Source organism: Rhinoraja longicauda, chromosome 25, assembly GCF_053455715.1.
Source record: "Rhinoraja longicauda isolate Sanriku21f chromosome 25, sRhiLon1.1, whole genome shotgun sequence".
NCBI lineage: Eukaryota > Metazoa > Chordata > Chondrichthyes > Rajiformes > Arhynchobatidae > Rhinoraja > Rhinoraja longicauda.
In genome coordinates this window covers 7,895,338-7,915,278 of record NC_135977.1, presented here as the reverse complement: position 1 = coordinate 7,915,278, position 19,941 = coordinate 7,895,338, and the positions used below count along the sequence as shown (strand labels likewise).

Genomic DNA, 19,941 nt, shown 5'->3' with positions numbered 1-19,941 from the left:
CACCAATGCAGGAGAGGTTTGGGCTCAACGGGTCCACTTAGTCTAGTACCCAATAAAAGCACTCATGTAATCACTTATTACAAATGTAAACACATTTAGAAATTAAAGCCGTTATGCTCTGTCAAATGGATAACTCAACGACAAATTAATTTATTCCTACTTAATGGACTATTGGTACTGCATTGGTAATGAATATCGCTTAATTTCATTCTACAGTATTTTAAATCTGGCTACCACAGTAATCTAAATTTTGATACAAGATGTAATGTGCACAGTAGTTCAAATAAAATCGAGACCTACATTGGATTTTGACCAGATAAGTCAAGCTCCTGTTATTGCAGAAGACAAGTCAAGACCAAATGTAGTCTTGGGATGAAATGATAATGATATAAAGGATAAAAGGCTCAACAATCAAATCCAATTTGTGGGAAGGAATTGCAGATGCTGGTTAAATACCGAAGGTAGAAAATGCTGGAGTAATTTAGTGGGACAGGCAGCCCAAATGACAACCCAAGTTCACAAAGGCAGTTTGCAATATAATGAATACAAGAATTTATAATGGAATTGTTTACACAAAACAGTACAACAAAAGCATGTTTAGGCCTGTAAACAGATGGTGCACACACTTACAATTTATACAATAATGTAGTCAATCTTCTGATGTCTTGCATGTACAGAGTCAAAGAATGTAGTCATCCTTTTACTGTTCTCTAATACATTTGTGCTAATCTTTGCCTTTGTTCCCTTCTTGTTTCTATCTCTCTGAGGAAGTGAAGAGAGAAAAGAGAAAGAAGAAAATAACGAGGAAAGTGAAAAGAAATTAAATGAAATTGAACAGGGATTGGAAGATAAAAGAGAAACATATTTGGTTCAAAACTTTACAGGTGAAATATACCTGCTCAAAGTTTGAGATGTCACAAAGCAGACATTTCTAAAGCTTGCTCTAAATATCGCACTGATGAAACTATTAATGGGACAACTAGAGGTTAACTTGTGCAGAAAGGAAATGGATACAGATACTGAATTTTTAAATATATGTTGCAGATAAAAATGGACAGCAATCAAATTGAGATTTGGATTCTTTACCTGCTAATGACTGTGCTTGACATCTCCAACAAAGTTGAGAAAATCATAACATGAAAAGGCAAGTTAGTCACTAATGCAGCTGGATTTCCACATTTTGTTCAAGCTCATTACTTATCACTGTTATTGAAGGGAACCACATGCCTCTATCAGAAGCATTTCTTTAGCCCCTTTTAGTAGACGAAGCACAAACATAGGTGCAAAATCAAGTTTATTTATAAACCATGTCCACAATCCAAGGTCAAGTTCCAGTATTTATAGGACAAATGCAATTCCACATAGACAAAGTCAATTATTCTTGGTGAAGATAGCACAGATAAATAAGTTCTATTACCAGAACACCTTCCACATATTCAGCAATTGCATTAGTTGGCATCTTTGCTGGTTTCTTGATTAAAAAAACAGAGTTTTATCTGTCACAACAGACAAGTATATTACTTACTCATACTCAAAGCTTCTTGCACTGGGCTCCACAACCAGAACCTGCTCAGGCAGATTTAAGTAATGACAAAGCAGGCACTCTGAGCAACATTAAGGCACATTTTTGTATGAGTCACCAGCTAATCAGCAAGCCAAGCATTAGTCAATCAAAATCTTTGGCATGTTGAACCTATGGAGAGCCCAGAAGGAAAAATGTAGACTATGTGAAATTCACTGCAAGTACACAAATTTTCTTTGTATTTAATTGATATTGGGTCACGTAATGTACAAAAGCCTTTTGATAAAGTATACAATTTCAAGGCCAATATTTTTCCAAGTAATAGTCTGCTTCTACCATCCCTTTAAGATTCCCAAGCAGGGCTATATGAACAGAACTTTTAAATAAACCTTTCCAAATTTATTTCCCAATTTATGACTTAATTTTTTCACCTATGGCCCAATTCCTTTGCAGTTACTGCTCTGATATCCTTGACATCTCAGATGCCTTGTGCCATTTTGGCAGTTTCCAGTTTTCTGGTCCTAACTGGTTCATCTTCACGGTGATATTTAGTCTGACAAAGCTACTCTTTATCAAATGCTGAATGCTTGGTTAATAGTTTTGCATTTAGAGGTCATGGAGATTTTATGTGAGGCGTTGAGTGAAGATATGCGTTATCCGTGTACACATGAAAATTGATGCTTTGTTTTTGGATGCTGGTTCAATTAGGAAATATATATTAAAAAGAGGAAAATCAAGATGACTTCTTTGGGGTTCACTGAGGTTACATGCGGCAATTTGAAAGGAAACCATTCTGATGATACACTGGTCAGATGGATAAAAATTAAACTAGGTGAATGTGGTTCTGTCTAGGTGGATGTCCAAGACATGCCAATGTAAAATTAAAATAAAGCACAAAGAACAGTGTTCTGTGCAAAATAAGCAACCTTTAGGGAATACATGCTCAAATGTCTTCCTCGAAACATTTCATTTTTGTAGAATATAGTACATAGGGGAAAAATATATATATTGTGGGACCAATCTGCTGGTCTCAAGATTTGGAGTAGTAGAGGTAGAGATGATATGGATTAAGACATCAGTTTTGGGGAAATGAATTGGGGAAACTTTTGGGGTGAATTTGGTTTTGGTAGTTCTCAGCATGAAAGTGAAAGAGAAATATCCCATGTTAGAACGTAGATGTTAAAACTAGATTATTCACCAACCATTCCCCTAATGATCTGGCCACCCCCCTCGGGAACAGAGAATTCCCCAAGATTAACTATTTACCGTGAGAAGATTCACTATCCTCCTAGAGAAGAGAGTGACCTTGAGTTTCTAGCTGTCTACCACATTAAATCTCTATCCTACTCCCACTCTGACTGTCTTTAATCTCTTACTTTTTTGCAAAAAAACCTCATGCGAACTCAAGGAACACCTTCCATCTGGGCACATTGTTGAATTTAATATCAAGCCTTGGGAATTGCTATTTCAAGTAACCAGCCTTTTCCGTTTCTGTCAGAACTGGCCAATTCTGATGGAAGATGATTCACTTATAACATCAACTCACTTTTACTCTCTCCAGATGTGCTGATTCATTTCAGAGCTCTCTTTGGTTTCAAATTTCCAACATCTGCAGTATTCTTTATCTTGTGGTGCAAACATGTTCTTTGGTGTTTTTCTCTTTAATCTCCAGGACCAAAACCAAGTGTTACCTCAACAATCTTATCAAAGACATTCCCTCAATTTTCTTTTCCCCCTTCCCATCTGTGCAACTTAAAGCATGCTTATTTTCTCAATTTCCAGTTCTGATGAAGACCCTTGGCCTGAAAGGCTGACCATTTCTTCCTCCACAAATGTTGCCCGACCAGCTCGATGGTTCCAGAATCTTTGTTGTTGTTAAAAATTATTCATCATTTTAATAAAACACTCACCAACGTTCGAAGAACATTCTCCTCACATTTTGCCAAAAGGTCCTTGTTTGAACATACTGTCTGTGGAGTGATGTCCAGTCGGTAAACAGTAGATTTCTTTTCAATCTCCTGTGCTCCATTATGGACTGGTCTTCCAATTGGTCTGTCCCCAATGGATGCAGCTGAAGAAATGGAGAGATAACTGGTTAGAGTTGTAGAGTTTTGGAAAATCACTCTCATATTACTAAGGTTAGCTTGTGGAAGACTGCTTATGAGTGCATTTTCAACGCACACAATTTGTCAGGCAGCCGATGTGCATTGACTCAACATTTTTTGTTGCTAGCACTCTTCAAACAGAGCCAGAAGGTCACACCAAAGTGGAGAGACTTGAGAGCTCAAGGGCAACATTTCTTCAATAGTGCACAAAAGTTTATAGTTGAAAATGTTCTTACAAATTTGGAAGTTATGTTCGGTCTTTTTTGCTCTCTCAAGTTGAAGTAAAAAGTTTATGTCATTATTCAATGTATAAAAGAGTCCACCTCATCCCCATCAGTTTTTAATTCCTCAATCATTCCACAAACATGTAGCTTTCCCCAGTTTATCCACTTCTATCTTCCTTCATGCCTTCCCCAAAGACATTTTAACCATTACTTCTGTTCCCACAATTCTCTTCCCTCTAAACTGTTTCCCAGCCAAGTTTCCTTTCTGCCTCCCATGTTAGGCAATGTCTTAACAATTGATTCTCCTCTGATATTGTCCCTTTCTACTTCAAATCTGCCATGATACTACCTCTCCATCCAAAAACACAATCCCATCTTCAACCTCCTAATTATCTCCAAATTTCTTGAATACGAGGTTGTCTCCCAGATTCTTACCCATTTAATATGGATTTAATGCCATAATAACAAAACTCTCAAAATTACCAAAAAGACACCCTGCTTGATCGCGGTAAAAATAATTTAACTCTGATCTTGATTTGCAACCAATCCCTGGTCTTTGGCATGATTGACAATAATAGCCACATCCCCTGTCATCCATTAGGATTGGGCTGCACCGAACCACTTCATTTTATTTATTAACTCTTGGACAAGTGTGTCATCATTACACACTTTCACATTCTTACTTCTGACATCTCCCAAGTATCTAGCCTTGGCTCCTCCCCAATCTATCTGCTGCCCATTATAATTCTAAAACACTGTGAGTTTTCACAAGTTTGCTGATTACACCTGACTCTTTCTCACCGTTATCTCTCTTAACCCTTCTGTCTCTAAATTGTCAGGCTGCTTATCTAGAAATGGATGAGCAGAAATTTTATCCAACAAAATAGTGAACAATTATCACCTTTTATTACTGATGTGACAGATTTTGAAATTAAATCAGATAGTATGCAACTAGTGCCATATTTGTCCCAAGAAAGACCAAGGATAACTTATCGATGCCAATACCAAGATCATAACGTTCCTTCTCTGCAACATTGCTTGAATCTGAACTTCTTTAGCTCATTTCCTGCCTAAATCTTCATCCGTGCCTCTGTTACCTCCCGTGATAACCACACTAACTCCAATTTGACTGCTCCCTAATTCCATTTTCTATAAACTTGACGTCATTCAAAATTCTTATGCTAATGTGTTACCATGCACAAAGTCTCATTCTCCAAACAATCCATGACTTTATGACCAATGCTGCTTCCGATCTGAGCCATGCTTTAAATTTTAAGTTTTTAACTGGTTCCCCACCCCCTACCTTGACCACTGAAAATGATTGCCATCCTATGTATTTCAATTCTCCTCCAGACACAAGATACCTGCATATTTCTCTGAATTTAATCACTCCACCATAACTGGCAGTACCCTCAAGAACCAAGAAGCTCTGGAATTTTCTTCCTAAACTTTGTTTTGAAGATCCCCAATAAAACCTTTTTCTTTGACCAAACTTTGGGCCATCCTTCCTAATATCTCACTCTGTGCATCAACATCAACTTTTAATGATAATGATAATTCAACTTTTAATGATAATTCTCTACAGGGTACTGCACACATGCAGGCAGCAAGTCAATACAGCAGAAGAGCGGCACAGTGGGTAGAGATAGAGCTGATACCTTACAGTGCAGAGATCCGGGTTTGGATCCTGACTGCAGGTGCAGTCTGTACAGAGTTTGTACATTCTCCCTGTAACCGTGAGGGTTTTCTCTGGGTGCAGCAGTTTCTTCCCACACTCCAAAGACGTTCAGGTTTGTAGGTTAATTGGCTTTGGTTAATTATTCCAATTGTGTAGGATAGTGTTAGTGTCTGGGATTATTGATTGTCGCCACGGACTCAGTGGGCTGAAGGGCCTGTTTCTGAGCTGTATCTCAAAAGTCTAAAGTAAAGTGATCTGACTGAATGCTGTTGGTCAGTGATCCATATCGAGCCAGTTAATCTTAGCTCAGTAAAATGCTCAAATTTCTCTTTGCATTCCTCACATAGGATGCTGGGAAATTATCAACTGAATCTTGTACCTATTATCTGTCAACCCTTCGTAAAAGTTCAGAGTAAAACCTCAGTCATATGTGCCATTCATACTTAAAATCAGTTTCTCTAGATTAATAAACAGCCCTGGTAGTAGAGCCCAGTGGTCATACATTAGCTACAGCAATTACTAATTTGTTTAATTTTTTTTTTCTAACCTCATATTTCAGAGTTAATATTCGCAGTTATATTAAATTGCAATACAAAATGTAATGTAGTTAAAGATGATGAAGACAAAATTGTTACCGATAAGTATATGCAACATTATTGGCAAAGTCATTCTCACTTCATGTACCGACCGCACTCCATTATGGAGCCAAATGTGTGGATGGAGAGTACATGTTTAGCACCAGCAATCATAAATTAAGATTTACCTCTAACTAATCTACAGGTTTTTTTTGGGTGCTGCATTAATATCAGTTCATCAAATATACTTATACATGAAGGACATAGCCTGACCCACCTTCAATCTCCTGCTCACGGAGTTTACGCATAGCAGCTCTAATCAGTTTACGTTCCTCATATTCACCTGCATTTCGGAGCTGTTGAAATATTAAAAAATCAATTAAATCATAAAAAATGAATTTTAAATCCTGATGCTAAAAATACAAAGAAACCTTCTCAAAAAAGCTTCAAATGATCTTTATAAATGCTTTCTGAAGTGGGTATCCTAAAAAGGGCCACTTAGTCATGAATCCAGCTTCCGAAGGATAAACCTACTCCATTATGAGTACCCAATGATTATCACACATCTTCCACCTTTGTGCAGTTTTGTACTATGTACCCTCCCTAGTGCAATCACATCCTTCCCATAACCAGAACTCCAAGAGTACTTTAACACTAAAACATTGTTATGGTCCTACTATGTAAAATGTTGGCTTAACTGGTGTTTTACGTAATGGTACCATAATCTCCATCATATTCTATCCCCCAGATAATGAAGACTACAATCCTAGATGCTGACTTGACCATCTTATCTACCTGTGCAGTGCTGATCAGGGATACTTGGACTTGTACATTAAGATCCCTCTGTTCCTGAAAACTCCTGAGGCTCAGCATTCGCTGTCTATATCCTAGCTTTATTAGTCCTTCCAACGTGCATCACCTCACCTCAAAATGGATTACCTTTCATCTGTCACTGCTCTACCCTGTTTACCAACTCATCTATTTCTGATCTTGTAGAATTGAACTCGTATACTGGTGATCATTGGTCAATGTGGACTTGGTGGGCTGAAGGGCCTGTTTCCATTCTGTATCTCTAAACAAAATTAAATTAAAACTAAACCAATATTGTCCTGTAGCCTACAGCATAAAACTACCCTCTTAAGCAACAACAATACCAATTTTCAGTCTCTAAAATATTCTGAAAAGCTTTTCCGACCTTCATGGCATAAATAAAAAACATTAGAATAAATGGTCTTTTCAGTTCTGATGATAGGTCTTCAACCAGAAATGTAACTTTCTCTTTCTACAAATGTTGCCTGATCTGAGTTTTTCCAGCATTTGCTGTTTTTATCTTATACTTGAATGGTCCTCCTCTGAATTTTATGATATTTAATTACTTTCAACTTGTTTTCTCCACAAAAGGAAGGTATCTATTAATTAAGTCTACAATTTTCTAACAGGCCAATGACCAGTCCACAGATTCACAGATCGTAGTTGATGAGAAGGTTGGGGATAAAAGAAGGGATTAATATAATTACGTGGTTAATGCTTGGCATGGACAAGATGGACCAAAGGTACTTTGTTATATCTTGCTATGATTCCTGATTCATTATTCCACTGGGAGACCTGTAAAGTCAAGTTTCTTGAACTGTTTCCTTAACAATGCCAAGGGGTCCCCTTTTGTGGACAAATATTACTGCTCCACTAACAAAAGAAACCAGAAAAACACCACATTGACCTATCTCCTGCGGTTTAGTGGACCAGAACCGTTCCAGTTCTGCACATTGGACCAGTATTTTGTGTTTATCCTTGGTATAAATCAGTATCTGCAGTTCCTCGTTCTTACAGTAAATGAAGGATATTTGTATTGAAATGGACTGGGTTAATAATGGACACTCTTGTGGGTACAAGTACAGTAAATGGTTCTCCACATTTGCAAATCGTAACACCTGGGATACCACCATCTCCTCCCCAAATACCAAAAAAATGAATTCCTTTTGGAGCAAGAGATCCTGCGATCCTCTCTGATGCTACAATCTGATGCTGGGAAATATGCAATAAATCTGCTGTTAATGGCTCCAATAATTCAATGACCAAGTAAATGAGATCACCATCATCTTGACCTCCACAGAAATGGCAGTTTAAGCCTAGGTCTGTGGCCTATGTCTATGGCCAAAGGTCACATATTTCTGATGACTGCCCTAGAAAACTTGATCCTCAAAAAGTACTGTTCATCAGACAGTCCAGGTCTGACATAGTATCTTCAAAGACCGTGGGATTCAACTCTTTGCAGATTGAAATATCTCTTCCCTTTTCCAAGATGCTATGGTTGGCCTGTTGCAGCTATCCCAAAGCCTCCAGTAATGGGCAGAAAGGAACTGCAAAAAAAGACACAAAGTGCTAAAGTACCACAGTGGGTCTAAAGAAGGGTCTCGATCCAAATCGCCACCTATCCATGTTCTCCAGAGATGCTGCCTGACCTGCTGCGTTGCTCCAGCACTTTGTGACCTTTTGTGTATTAACAGTTCTTTACTTCCACATAAACCAGCATTTAATCTGCTTATTGTGCTTGAACTCTTTAAAAAGTACTCCCTGTAAAGTCTTATTGCCTGTTGGGTTCACAATTTGCAGGATTAGTTTATCCCATGGTAAATTAGGCACTTACATAAAGCAATTTGTTCAAAAAAAAAGTCTTGCAACAAGTTTACATAGTATTGAAATCACATGATTAGCATTTTCAATGCACCACGCACATGCATATAAATACCTAATTTTGCTGACAATATGGTTTTGAGGTCAAATGAGAATGGCTGGTAAATAGCAATGTCACGATGGTGGAATATGGAATCCATTAAATTGAGCGTTTGAGCATCAACATCCATTTTCGAAAGTTTCTGTTTAAAACCATTAATTAATCTGTTTTTGTCATGCAGGAAGAGGACACAATTCCCTGTCATACTCAGAGAAATAAATACTGGGAAATACTTCCCTCTTTAGGCAACATATGGAATAGCTGTATGAAAATAATCTCCGGCAATTTTACAAGAACATAAGAAATATAAATAAGGATAGGCTATTCAGCCCTTTGAATGTTCCACCATTCAATAAGATCATGATTGATCTTCTACCTCATATCCTGCACTAACTTTACATCGTGTGATTCCCTCGATATCTAAAAATCTATTGATCTCTGTTTTGAACATACTGAGACATAAGCTTCAGAACCAGCCAGGAAAAGACCCACCATCTCAATAATCAATCTGGTGAACCTTCTTTTATGGCTGCATCTACTCTGGATTCCTTTAATAATATACAGAGAGAAAAAAAGTGGATTTGTATCTTTAGCTTAGCTTGCAAAACAGAAAATAACAACATGCTAGCCTATTGCACCACCCAGTGGTTGTCTATGCAATCTACATAAAATGTGGTTTTCCTATATGGAACTTCAGAACCAGAATAGTGAAGATATCCAAGTGTTCCATTCTCTAATTCACTCAATTGGATAGCTTGTGTTCATATTTTCTTTCTAATTGCTCCCATTGACCATATGATAATATTCCATGGCAACACTGACTGCTCCCGATCAAAGATATCCCCTTTGTCTTATTCATCTTGCCCTCTCCAACTACTAACATTCTCTCTTTGCCATTTCTGTCAAAGGGTCTTTGACTTGAAATGTTAGCCGTTTTCCTTTCCAAAGATGCTGCCCAATCTATTGCAGATTTCCAATATTTGCAGGTTTTGATTTTAACAGAATGGATCATATTATGCCATATGTACTAATCACGAGTCAGTATGTAATTCCTCAATTCACTTGCTCAAACATGTCCTGCAGCAAGCTACTGGTTTTTTTTCAGGGAGGGGGGAAGGGGGAAGAAGGGGGTGGGGTGGGGGAAGAACTGCTAAAGAAGTAAGGTATAGAGAACATGTCCCATTTTTCTCTGCCTTCAAGAAAACAGCCACACGATAACTTACTGGTGCACTCCAGTTCTCCAGAAAATGTGTATTCATAAGAAACACTGCATAGTGATTGTTGACAGACAAGGCCAACTGCGACAGGCATCACAGCCCAATCCATCCTCACCCTATGATCATATGTGTTTTCCAGCCTGGGTCATTGAATAAATGGAAGTTTAACTGTTAATTCCCACTCTAGCTTTTGGGCATTATGATTAATTGTAACATGTAGACTGCCAGATTATTTTTAATCTCGATTTTCCATGTAATTGTAATACTATATTCTACATTCCTTCTCTTTGTGCTATCGTATTCACGAATGATTTTTGATTATAATCATGCAGATTTTTGCAAACTATCCAGGTTTTTCCGCTGCATCTTACTACCAGTGATACCAAAGAATAAGGATTGAATTAAGACTTTCTTCTGTCCAGTTTCCAAACTTGGAGTCATTAAAGATGAAAACAATCTCACAAATAATCATTCAAAAATAGCACCTTGGCATAAATTCACCCATGCATTTGAAAAACGATGATAATGACTTCAGAAATGTTCATCTATTGTCCAAGCGGGTCAAGTGAAAACGTTTTATCAATCCAGGTCAGAAATTGGGCAATTCACATTTGTAGCAGTTGTTAATAAAAATCAACTTCTAGAATAATAGATGTTCCCAATGTATGGTTCTCAATATGAAGAAGATATATCTTCCAAACAAACTTTCAAGTGTACATTGGAATGCCATGCAAAATATTAACATATTAACACATTCAAGTAAATAATACTGCTCACCAATGTTGTTAGCTCATCAATGTCACTAATGGATTCTAGTTTCCCTGAAAGTTTATCCAAAGACCCTTTCTGATCCTCTTCCTGTCTGTGAGATCTGTCAAAACATATTCAGAAAGAAAAATTAAAACATTATGCTTTTGGGTCAAAAGTTAACAGATCTCAAGCAAGTTCCTAAGTGAATCAAGAGTCATGAAACGTACCCAGAAAAGACATATAATCTTAAGATATTACAAGTAGATTTCATAGAGCATTGTTGAGTAATTCCCATGGATCCTATCCTTCATGTGGTCTCACTCTTTGTGTAAAAGTCTTCCACCTACTTTGCTGCAACAGACATATTTATGCCCTAATCTTCACTATACAAATGCTGAAACTTTGAATAATTTATCAATTTGTTCAATATTGATGTGTGTCTTCTGTTTCCCAACACATTCTCCAACCTGCGGCTGCAGTTATTCCATCTCAACTGTCCCAGAGCAAAAGAATCTCTATTCATGCTATCGTCCACCAGTGGCCCTTTATCCTCCAGCTGTGAATTTGTGCTCACGTGATCACATTTTTAAGTATGCATTTGCAAGCAGAATATCATCCATCTTTCGTTTGGTTCTTGCTACTACACTGTTTACTACTGTGCAATCCAAGGATCTCGCAATGAACCACCAATTTCTCACCAACAAAATGCTCTTCCAAGATCTCATCCAAATCTTTTGTCAAATCTGATACAGAAATGAGCTTTGAGCCACCTACGTCCATTCTCAACAACACCCTGTTGTGCTCCTGCCGTAACTCATATTAATTCGACTATCCAATTGAGTGAATCAGAGAATGGAACACTTGGACATCTTCACTATTGGACTGTTCAATTCTCGCTTGGAGTTATTCTATTGTTCCATTCTTCATTAACTTCACTCAACTCTGACCTGAGGTTTCCACCTGCTTTACGATCACTATCATCCCAGTGTCAAAGAAAAGTAAGGGAGCACACCTGAATGACTACCATTTGGTGAGCTGACATCTGCTATCACAAAATTCTGGAGTAACTTAGCAGGTCAGGCAGCATCCGCTATTATATTGTTCTTCGAGACACGGGTTATGGTGCACATGAACTCCAGTTGATACCCTTGTTCCATTGCAATTCACCTATCGCTGCAACAGGTCCACGCAGAACCATCTCCCTGCCCCTATACTGGGTAATAAGGACACCTACGCTGAACCCTTATTTATTGACCATAGTTCCGAGTTCAACACCATAATTCCAATCAAACTCATCTCCAAACACCCGGACCAAGAACTTATCACCCCCATCTGTAACTGGATCCTCAATATCTTGACTAATAGACCACAATTGGCAACGATATGCAAAACATCCTACACAATAAATCTCAGCACCAGTGCCCACAAGACTACATTCTCAATCCCTTGCTATACTCCCTGTACACCCACGACTGTGTAGCCAATTCTGCTCCAAATCCATTTAGAAGTTTGCAGATGACACTACCATGGTGCGCCAGATCTCAAACAATGACAAGACAGAATACAGGAAGGGGATGGAGAGCTTAATAGTATGATGTCAAATCAAAATATCCCTCAATGCCACAAAATGAAGGAGATGGTCATAAATTTCAGGATACCCCAGCAGTGTTGAAGTAGAGATGGTCGAGAGCTTTAAGTTCCAAGGTAAAATTTGTCCTGGTTCAACCACAGCTAAGAAGGGGCACACCTATGCCTGTACTTCCTCAGAAGTTTAAGAAATTTGGCAGGACTCCAATGACTTGCTAATTCCTACGAAGGCACCATAGAAAGCATCCTAGCAGAATGCTTCATAACTTGGTATGGCAACTGCTCTGCCCAAAACTTTAGGAAATTGCAGAGCATTGTGAACATAGCCCAGTACATCACTAGTCTCCCCCCACATTGACTTCGTCTTAACATGCTGCCTCAGGAAAGCAGCCAATATACTCACAGACCACTAACACCCGATCATTCTCTCTTCTCTCCTCTCCAGTTGGGTAGGAGATAGGAGCACTGACATGTTGTACACTGCTGCAATAACACAGGAATTTATAGATGACTAAAAGCATCCACTAACTTTAGCCACCTCATACAGATCAGGTCCTTGCAATTTATCAGTTTTTCAGGTCCACTCCTGTTTTTAGTATTTGTAAAAAACAATTTATTTTATTTTTTCATTTGAACTGTACCCTTATTTTCCGTATTTCTGAGAGGTTTCTGAGGTCCTCTGCAAAGAAAGATGAAGTAATTGTTTCATTTTTTTGCCATTTTCTAATCATCCATTATAAACTCTCCCCTTTGCCCACAAGGTTTCCAAATTTCCCGTTCAAACATTTGCAGTGGTTTTATTTCTTGTAAGTTTATTTGCATTTTCAAATTCCTCATTCTTTATCACTTTCTTGGTAATCCTGTAATGTATGGTTGGACCACTTTTGTTATTTTACTGTCTCTTTCATCAAGATTTTGGGCATCTGTCCTAACGTGGCTACATGCCAAATTCTGTTTACCATTGTTAAGTGCCTCGAGACATATTACTACTAGATAAACGTTGTTTATCTCTAATTGATGACTGGAACCATGTCACAATTTGTCTTTAATTAGACTTCAGCCTCATCTGGGAAAAATTAAAAAAAGGTTGAGGCAGTTTAAATAGAAATGATACCATGAAAAGAAAACTGTATTGCTTCAGTTCATCAAATGTCAAAGGGAAACAATGGTACAGCAGCAACTTTAAAGGCCAATAATATCAAGAAAAAAAGAATGGATGGGAATTAAGGCAACTGGCAATAGAGAATAGGGCGAGATGACAAAGTACAGGACTAACTTTAACTATTTTCTTCTGCCATTATCATATTCATTACATTGTGTATTAGTTGTGAAAAATATTTCCTCTCACCTCAGACCTAAACAGCCTATTCCTTATTCAGAGACTGTGTGCCCTAGTCCGAGGCTTCTGCTTGTTTCCAGCCTTTGCAAGAATTTACTAAGTTTCAGTTAGATCTATTCTCATTCTTCTAAACTCTAAAGAATATGGGTCTCATCTATTGACACTCTCCACATACGGCAAATATTAAGACTGAAGATTGAGAGGGTGCTCAAGGCAAGCAAGAATGCAATGAACCAGCTCAAAAAATGTGTCAACTTTATTTACATCTCGCTTTATCCACATTTAAAAAAAAATCTTTTAGTTCTCAAATCAGTGCAAGAGTTCATGAATTGACTAAATAGTGTATTTCTCGGAGCACAGATGTTTATAATTTCTGTTACTTTTAAGTTTTCTGGCAAACTGTTTTTGTAGCACTTAAAATGATCAGCCTGTGTTTGCCAAGATTTGAGATTTGAATAAGCAGACAGATTTAAAGAACAAGGATTAAAATGTTCCTGATTTTTAGCCATCTGGAGGCATTATGTAACTCATTTCAAAAGAAAACAATGTTAACATATGTCATCATTTGCACAAAAATATGAGATAAATGGTCATTTTGACCAGCAAACAGCCCATTTAATCTTCCCCTGTCAAACTCTTTGGGTTCTGAATTTATCGATATAGAATGTACAGTTAACTAAGTTAGCAAAATGGAACAAAATAAGATTTATCAAAATAACAACTGTTTGGTCAAACTCAAACAGCATTTAAGAATTTTGTTTGTTTGTTAATTTACAAGTTACCTAATTTACATTGCTAACAAACCCAGAATTTGCTACACTTGGTAGTGTTGAGTCATTCTAAAGGACCACTGCAGCCCTACTGCCAATGGTAATCCACTTTGTAAGGAAAGGAGATCCAGAATTTAGAGTCAAAATGAAGGATCAGCAATATTTTCAAGTCAGGATGTTGTGCGAAGTGAATGGGAACTTGCAGACAATGGTTTTCCTATGAGCGTGTTGCCTTTATCTATCTACCTTGGCATTAGGAGCTGTGGAGGTTTTGGATGTTGTCAAATTAGCTTTAAGTAATTGCAGTTATTTTGTAGATGTAATGGTGCGCCGGTGGTGGAGAAAGTAAATGTGTTGAGTGGCAGACGGGATCCAGCTTAGTTTGAGCACAACTGGTTACTCTTAAAACCTTGGCATGGTTTTAATTCCTCTCCAATTTCCTTGTGACATGTAAAAGAATCAAAATTACCATTCATTGCAATGTTATATTGGCCTGAGTTTCCAGATTTCTAACTGGGCTCCAAGGATTTGAAATACTTTTAACATCATTGTGTTCAGCATTAGAACATCATATACTCAGCACAACTGTGTATTTTTCCTTCTGCAATTGAATATATTTCTTTCTTGTTGATAACCTATCATTCATAATTTTGCTTTATGAACTACAGCAATGCTTTTCCCTCAATATCTCCTAGTACTAACAGCTCTCCATACAGCAACTCACACAGCCAGTTCCACTGCATTGTTCTTTAAGAGCCAAATTGGTCGAAATCAATTGTTGCTCTTTTAAAAATGATGGAGACTGATGTTCCTTGAACCTAATCTAAAACATTCTGCTATGACAGCATAAAATATACTTTTGATGTAGCTGAATTACTTTACATTTCGCTTTTTTCCCCTAGGCCTTCGGTTTCCCAGCTGAATCCCAGATGATACAGCATTTTAACAAGAAAAAAAGAAGTAGCATTTACATGCATTACCATAATTTTACATTCTAATTATATCAACTAATGTTCACAGCCACTGTGTGGCTTAATTCATTGCTGTATTTCAAACATCCTTACCGTAAATGATTCTCTTTGTTTTCAAGGCATTTATTTGTTCTTTCAGAACGAAAACGTTTGGAGGATAGTGCTTCCTCTGTTCTATTTAATTCTTTCCTCCTCAGTTCATAAATTGTGGAACGAATAAGTTTACGTTCATCAAAATCATCAGTCACTTCCAGCTGTTGCAAGAAAAAAGCAAAAATATTGAAAAGTAGAAATAGAGTCAAACTCTTTGGATAAAATTAATATTCCAAATCTAAACCAGACAAGGAGTGAAATCGTGGCTCTGAATCTGAAACGTCCTTTGTTGATGAAAATCTGAAATTAAATCAGCAATTGTTGCTCTTACCTCATAAGACAGAATTGGCCAAAAGTTACCTTCATTCTTTAACTGTAAATTGTTGTTTAAAAAATTTTGGGGGGATATTTAAAGGGGGAAAATTGTATTCGTAAAGTATCTTTTACAAAAGTGAACTTTTAAGATGACTCCTGCTTTGTAGGAAAGAGCAAAGGCCAATTTACGCACAATGTTGCACAAATTAGCATTGATAATGGCCCAGATGGTGATTCTCAAGGGAGAACAGCTAGCCAACAGCTTTTGCACAGCTGGACTCATCCTCAATTTTGTGTTTGTACCTAATCCATGATGAAGCTCAGTTGTGTACACTTCATGCTTCGGATCTCACCATATATACCAATTATCTATTGGAACGCCATTACAGATGTTTCAAAAGACGGGTTTTAAAAATTAGTATATTCATGTTGCAAATTGTATTTTGTGATTATGTAAATTATGGCTGGTTGCAGAATTGTATAAATTTATAACATGAAGCAGCTATTTGTCCTATCAGGAACATTTCAGACAGAAATGAAACTATTTGGTTAATCACATTTCCCAGCACTCATTCCACACATTAAATAGCGAGCAATGGCAAATACAAAGGTGTTTCTGGTGAGGGTGGTTGTTGCACCCATTCTTGGATATGTTTACTGCCCAGAGTTTGTTAGAAAAGAAGTGTGACTGGTTAGCACGTAACAAAAGCTTTTCACTGTACCTCGGTACACATGACAATAAACTCAACTAAACTGAACGGAATGATGAAGCAGCTGAAGATGGTTGAGCATTAAATACTATCCTGAAAAACCCTGCAGCACTATCTTGTGAATGAGATCATTAAACTCCAACAAAATGAATCCATATTCCTATTTGCCATGTACGACTCCCTTAACTGGGAGAGCCAGCCTTATGACCCAACTTCACCACTCTGCTGAAATGTCTCATTTTTATTGTTTTATTTCACAGACGATAATTGATCAGCTGCCACTTGCATTATAGTCACGGTTATTTCAATAAAAGGTCATTTGAATAGAAGTTAGCTTATGTTTGGTAAATGGGCACCTTCTTTTGGAGATCTACAACCAGTTTCTCTTCATGGCTCAACAGGAAATGTAAAGAACCACGTAGACAGGATAAATCTATTGTTCACCTGATCAAAGAAGTTGATACTATTAGCTTTTCTATTAGTGAAGGAAAAGAAAAAAAACCTCTCTTCTTGGTCACTATTTAGTGATTTCTATTGAAACCCTATACTTTAATTTGCATGTATGTGGATATTCAAAGAGTTCAAGTTAGGGATTAGCGATGGTACTCATTGTAAAACGAACCCTTAGCAAGCCACCATACACAAAGAGAGTTCATTTGGATGGGGACATGATACTCCAATTCTAATCCTTGTCCCACAAGAGAGGAAGGGGTTGCAGATTTAACACAAGGGGGGAGAACTGCAAGGTCAATTCTTCGAGCAACAAGGCGAAATGAAAGTAGGAAGCAACGCGATTTACATCGGGAATGAAAGATTGCAAATATACAAGTAACTAAATCTTGCTTCAAGTTCCTTTCTGACAACCAAATGAAAACAACTGCTGCAACTGCTGCAAATCTGACATTAATTCTTTGATGTGTTTTGTGAGAAATAAAATTGAGGTACTTAAAATTAATGAGGAAGGTCACTCCAGCACTTTGTATACAGTACTTAAAATTAATATTGTGTTTAATGATGATCACAATTTATCAGCTACAGTTCAAAGGAATTCTGCCAAGATTATTAAAAAGAAAAGAAATGAGTTGAAATGATGACTTATATGGTCCAAACTATGTCACGAAATTTAATTAAAGTTCATAAGTCTTCTGGATAGGTTTGTGGAAAATTAAACTGTCCATAAATTGCAGCCAAGAATTATGTTCTCATAATTCACAAATGACATTCATAATTAAGCTTAAAGGCAGTTTGGCAAACAATGAGAGAATTTCTTCTCCATCTCATCAGTCATACTTAAGCTACTAGAAGGTGAAAAAAAAACAATGCTTAAGATCATGACACCCATCTACTCATTGAGTCTATATAAACCATATAAAAAGTGGGCAATACAGGTCTCATATTATTATTTAACACCACCCCAAAATTTGTGGGACATGACAAGCAGCCTCCATGAGGTTTCGTGTCGGTTTTGCCTATCGAGGAACCTTTGATGCATTCACTCCAACTCGAATCTTTTGTAGACAATGCATTATATAATATATGGAAAAACATAGAAATGTAGAACTATACAGCACAGGAACCAATGTCTGTGCCCTACATGATGCAAAATTAAACTAATCCCCTCTGCCTGCACGTGACGCATACACCTACATTCCCTGCATATCCATTGCCTATCTAAAACCCTCATAAATGCTGCTTTTAAACTTTCTACGCTTCATGTGAGAGCCTCTCCTAGTTTTCAGTTCCTCGCATGGTATGACAGTAAAACAACATTCCACAGGTGCTCAGACAGAAAATCAAACTACATATTGCACATACAATACCTCCGCCCCCAAATAGCCAATCTTCTGATTGTTTGATTATCAGCACTGTAGGTCTCTTAGCCTCGCTAATGGATGCTGAATCTCCCAGTTTTCATTTTGGTGAATGGCACATCTTCAAGCGATCTATCTAGACTTCGCTGAACCCTCACTGAGTGACAAGTGGTTTCAGATTGCCCAAAACAACTTGGAGGAATGATGGGGAAGGGGACAGAAAATATAGCCTTTGAAGGCAAAAGTTAACCGTTCCAAAGTTGTTTCAATTTTATCAATACTGTTGTTATGAAAGGGCATCAAATGAAATGTTCTTTTCCTGCTGAGACTGCAAGCATTTTTTTTTGTTTTTGAAGTGGAAATGTCGACAATATGTTTTTTGACAGTCAAATACATCAGATATTGCAAAACTCAAATAAAATCTAATGTTGGAAATATGGGGCAATAATCTGTAAAAAGAGAGAAAAACAGAGTTATAATTTAGAGGGCAATTATCTTCTAGCAGGACATTTTGACTTTGTTTGAAACTACTGAAGGTTCTCCAGCTAAGTTATCAGTGTTTAGTCATTGTTAAATTTCTTTCCCACAATGTGATGATATATCATTCGCTGAGATATACCACAAGGGATGCAGAGACCAATTGCATCCTCATGCCTGAAGTGTGCAGTTAGAAAATGGCAACTATTTTGTTCACGAACCAGGGAAACAAAATTCTAAAGGCATCATTTGTAATATTTGGGGCCCCCAACAAAGGGAACTTGGAAAATGTACCTTAAAGCTGAAGTTCAGGGAGGAATGGACACTTTAACAGATGAGGAAATAAACATTTACACTCCAGTTGGGGCCTTTTCCTGCAGTCAATCCCCATGGAGTATTTGCCCCACAATTTGCAACACTGATGTATTGAACACTGATTAATGTCATAACAGTTCCACTGGATAGAACATTCATGGAAGACTTTGTAACTTCTCAAAATGGCACCGTGCACAGGAATAGTGTAATCACTTTTTGAAGCATGATACAAATGGAAGCTAATAGGTATAGGAAGGAACTGCAGATGCTGGTTTACACCGAAGATAGACTCAAAATGCTGGTGTAACTCAGTGAGTCAGGCAGCATCAGGCAGAAAGGGAATAGGTGACTTTTCAGGTTGAGACCCTTCTTCAGACTGAAAGGCAATCTAATGGGTACGTGGAAATCTTTCAAGCCACTTTGAGCTTCTATTTGCGTAGGAAAGAACTGCAGATGTTGGTTTAAATCAAAGGTAGACACAAAATACTGGAATAACTCAGCGGGACAGGCAGCATCTCTGGAGAGAAGGAATGTGTGACGTTTCAGGTCTGAAGAAGGGTCTCGACCCAAAATGTCACCCATTCCTTCTCTCCAGAGATGATGCCTGTCCCGCTGAGTTACTCCAGCATTTTGTGTCTACCTTTGAGCTTCTATTTGGTACGTATTCCTGTGACTCAAGCATATAAAATGAAAAATTATACCTGAAAGCACTTCAATGTTATCAGTCAAATTCTGGCATTGGAAACAGTCT

The 19,941-nt window shown here is 37.6% G+C and overlaps 1 protein-coding gene across 2 annotated transcripts in view; it reads right to left on the bottom strand.

Moving 5' to 3' along the window:
• The window catches only part of smtnb (smoothelin b), a 166,471-nt gene that overhangs the window by 101,573 nt on the left and 44,957 nt on the right, over nucleotides 1-19,941 (bottom strand). For both annotated transcript variants that reach the window (XM_078421481.1, XM_078421480.1), the window contains exons 2-5: nucleotides 15,563-15,723; nucleotides 10,830-10,923; nucleotides 6,382-6,460; nucleotides 3,433-3,593 (exon numbers count right to left, since the gene is read on the bottom strand). In XM_078421481.1, coding sequence (XP_078277607.1) covers nucleotides 3,433-3,593; nucleotides 6,382-6,460; nucleotides 10,830-10,923; nucleotides 15,563-15,723 — 495 coding nt within the window. The remainder of the gene's footprint in view (nucleotides 1-3,432; nucleotides 3,594-6,381; nucleotides 6,461-10,829; nucleotides 10,924-15,562; nucleotides 15,724-19,941) is intronic.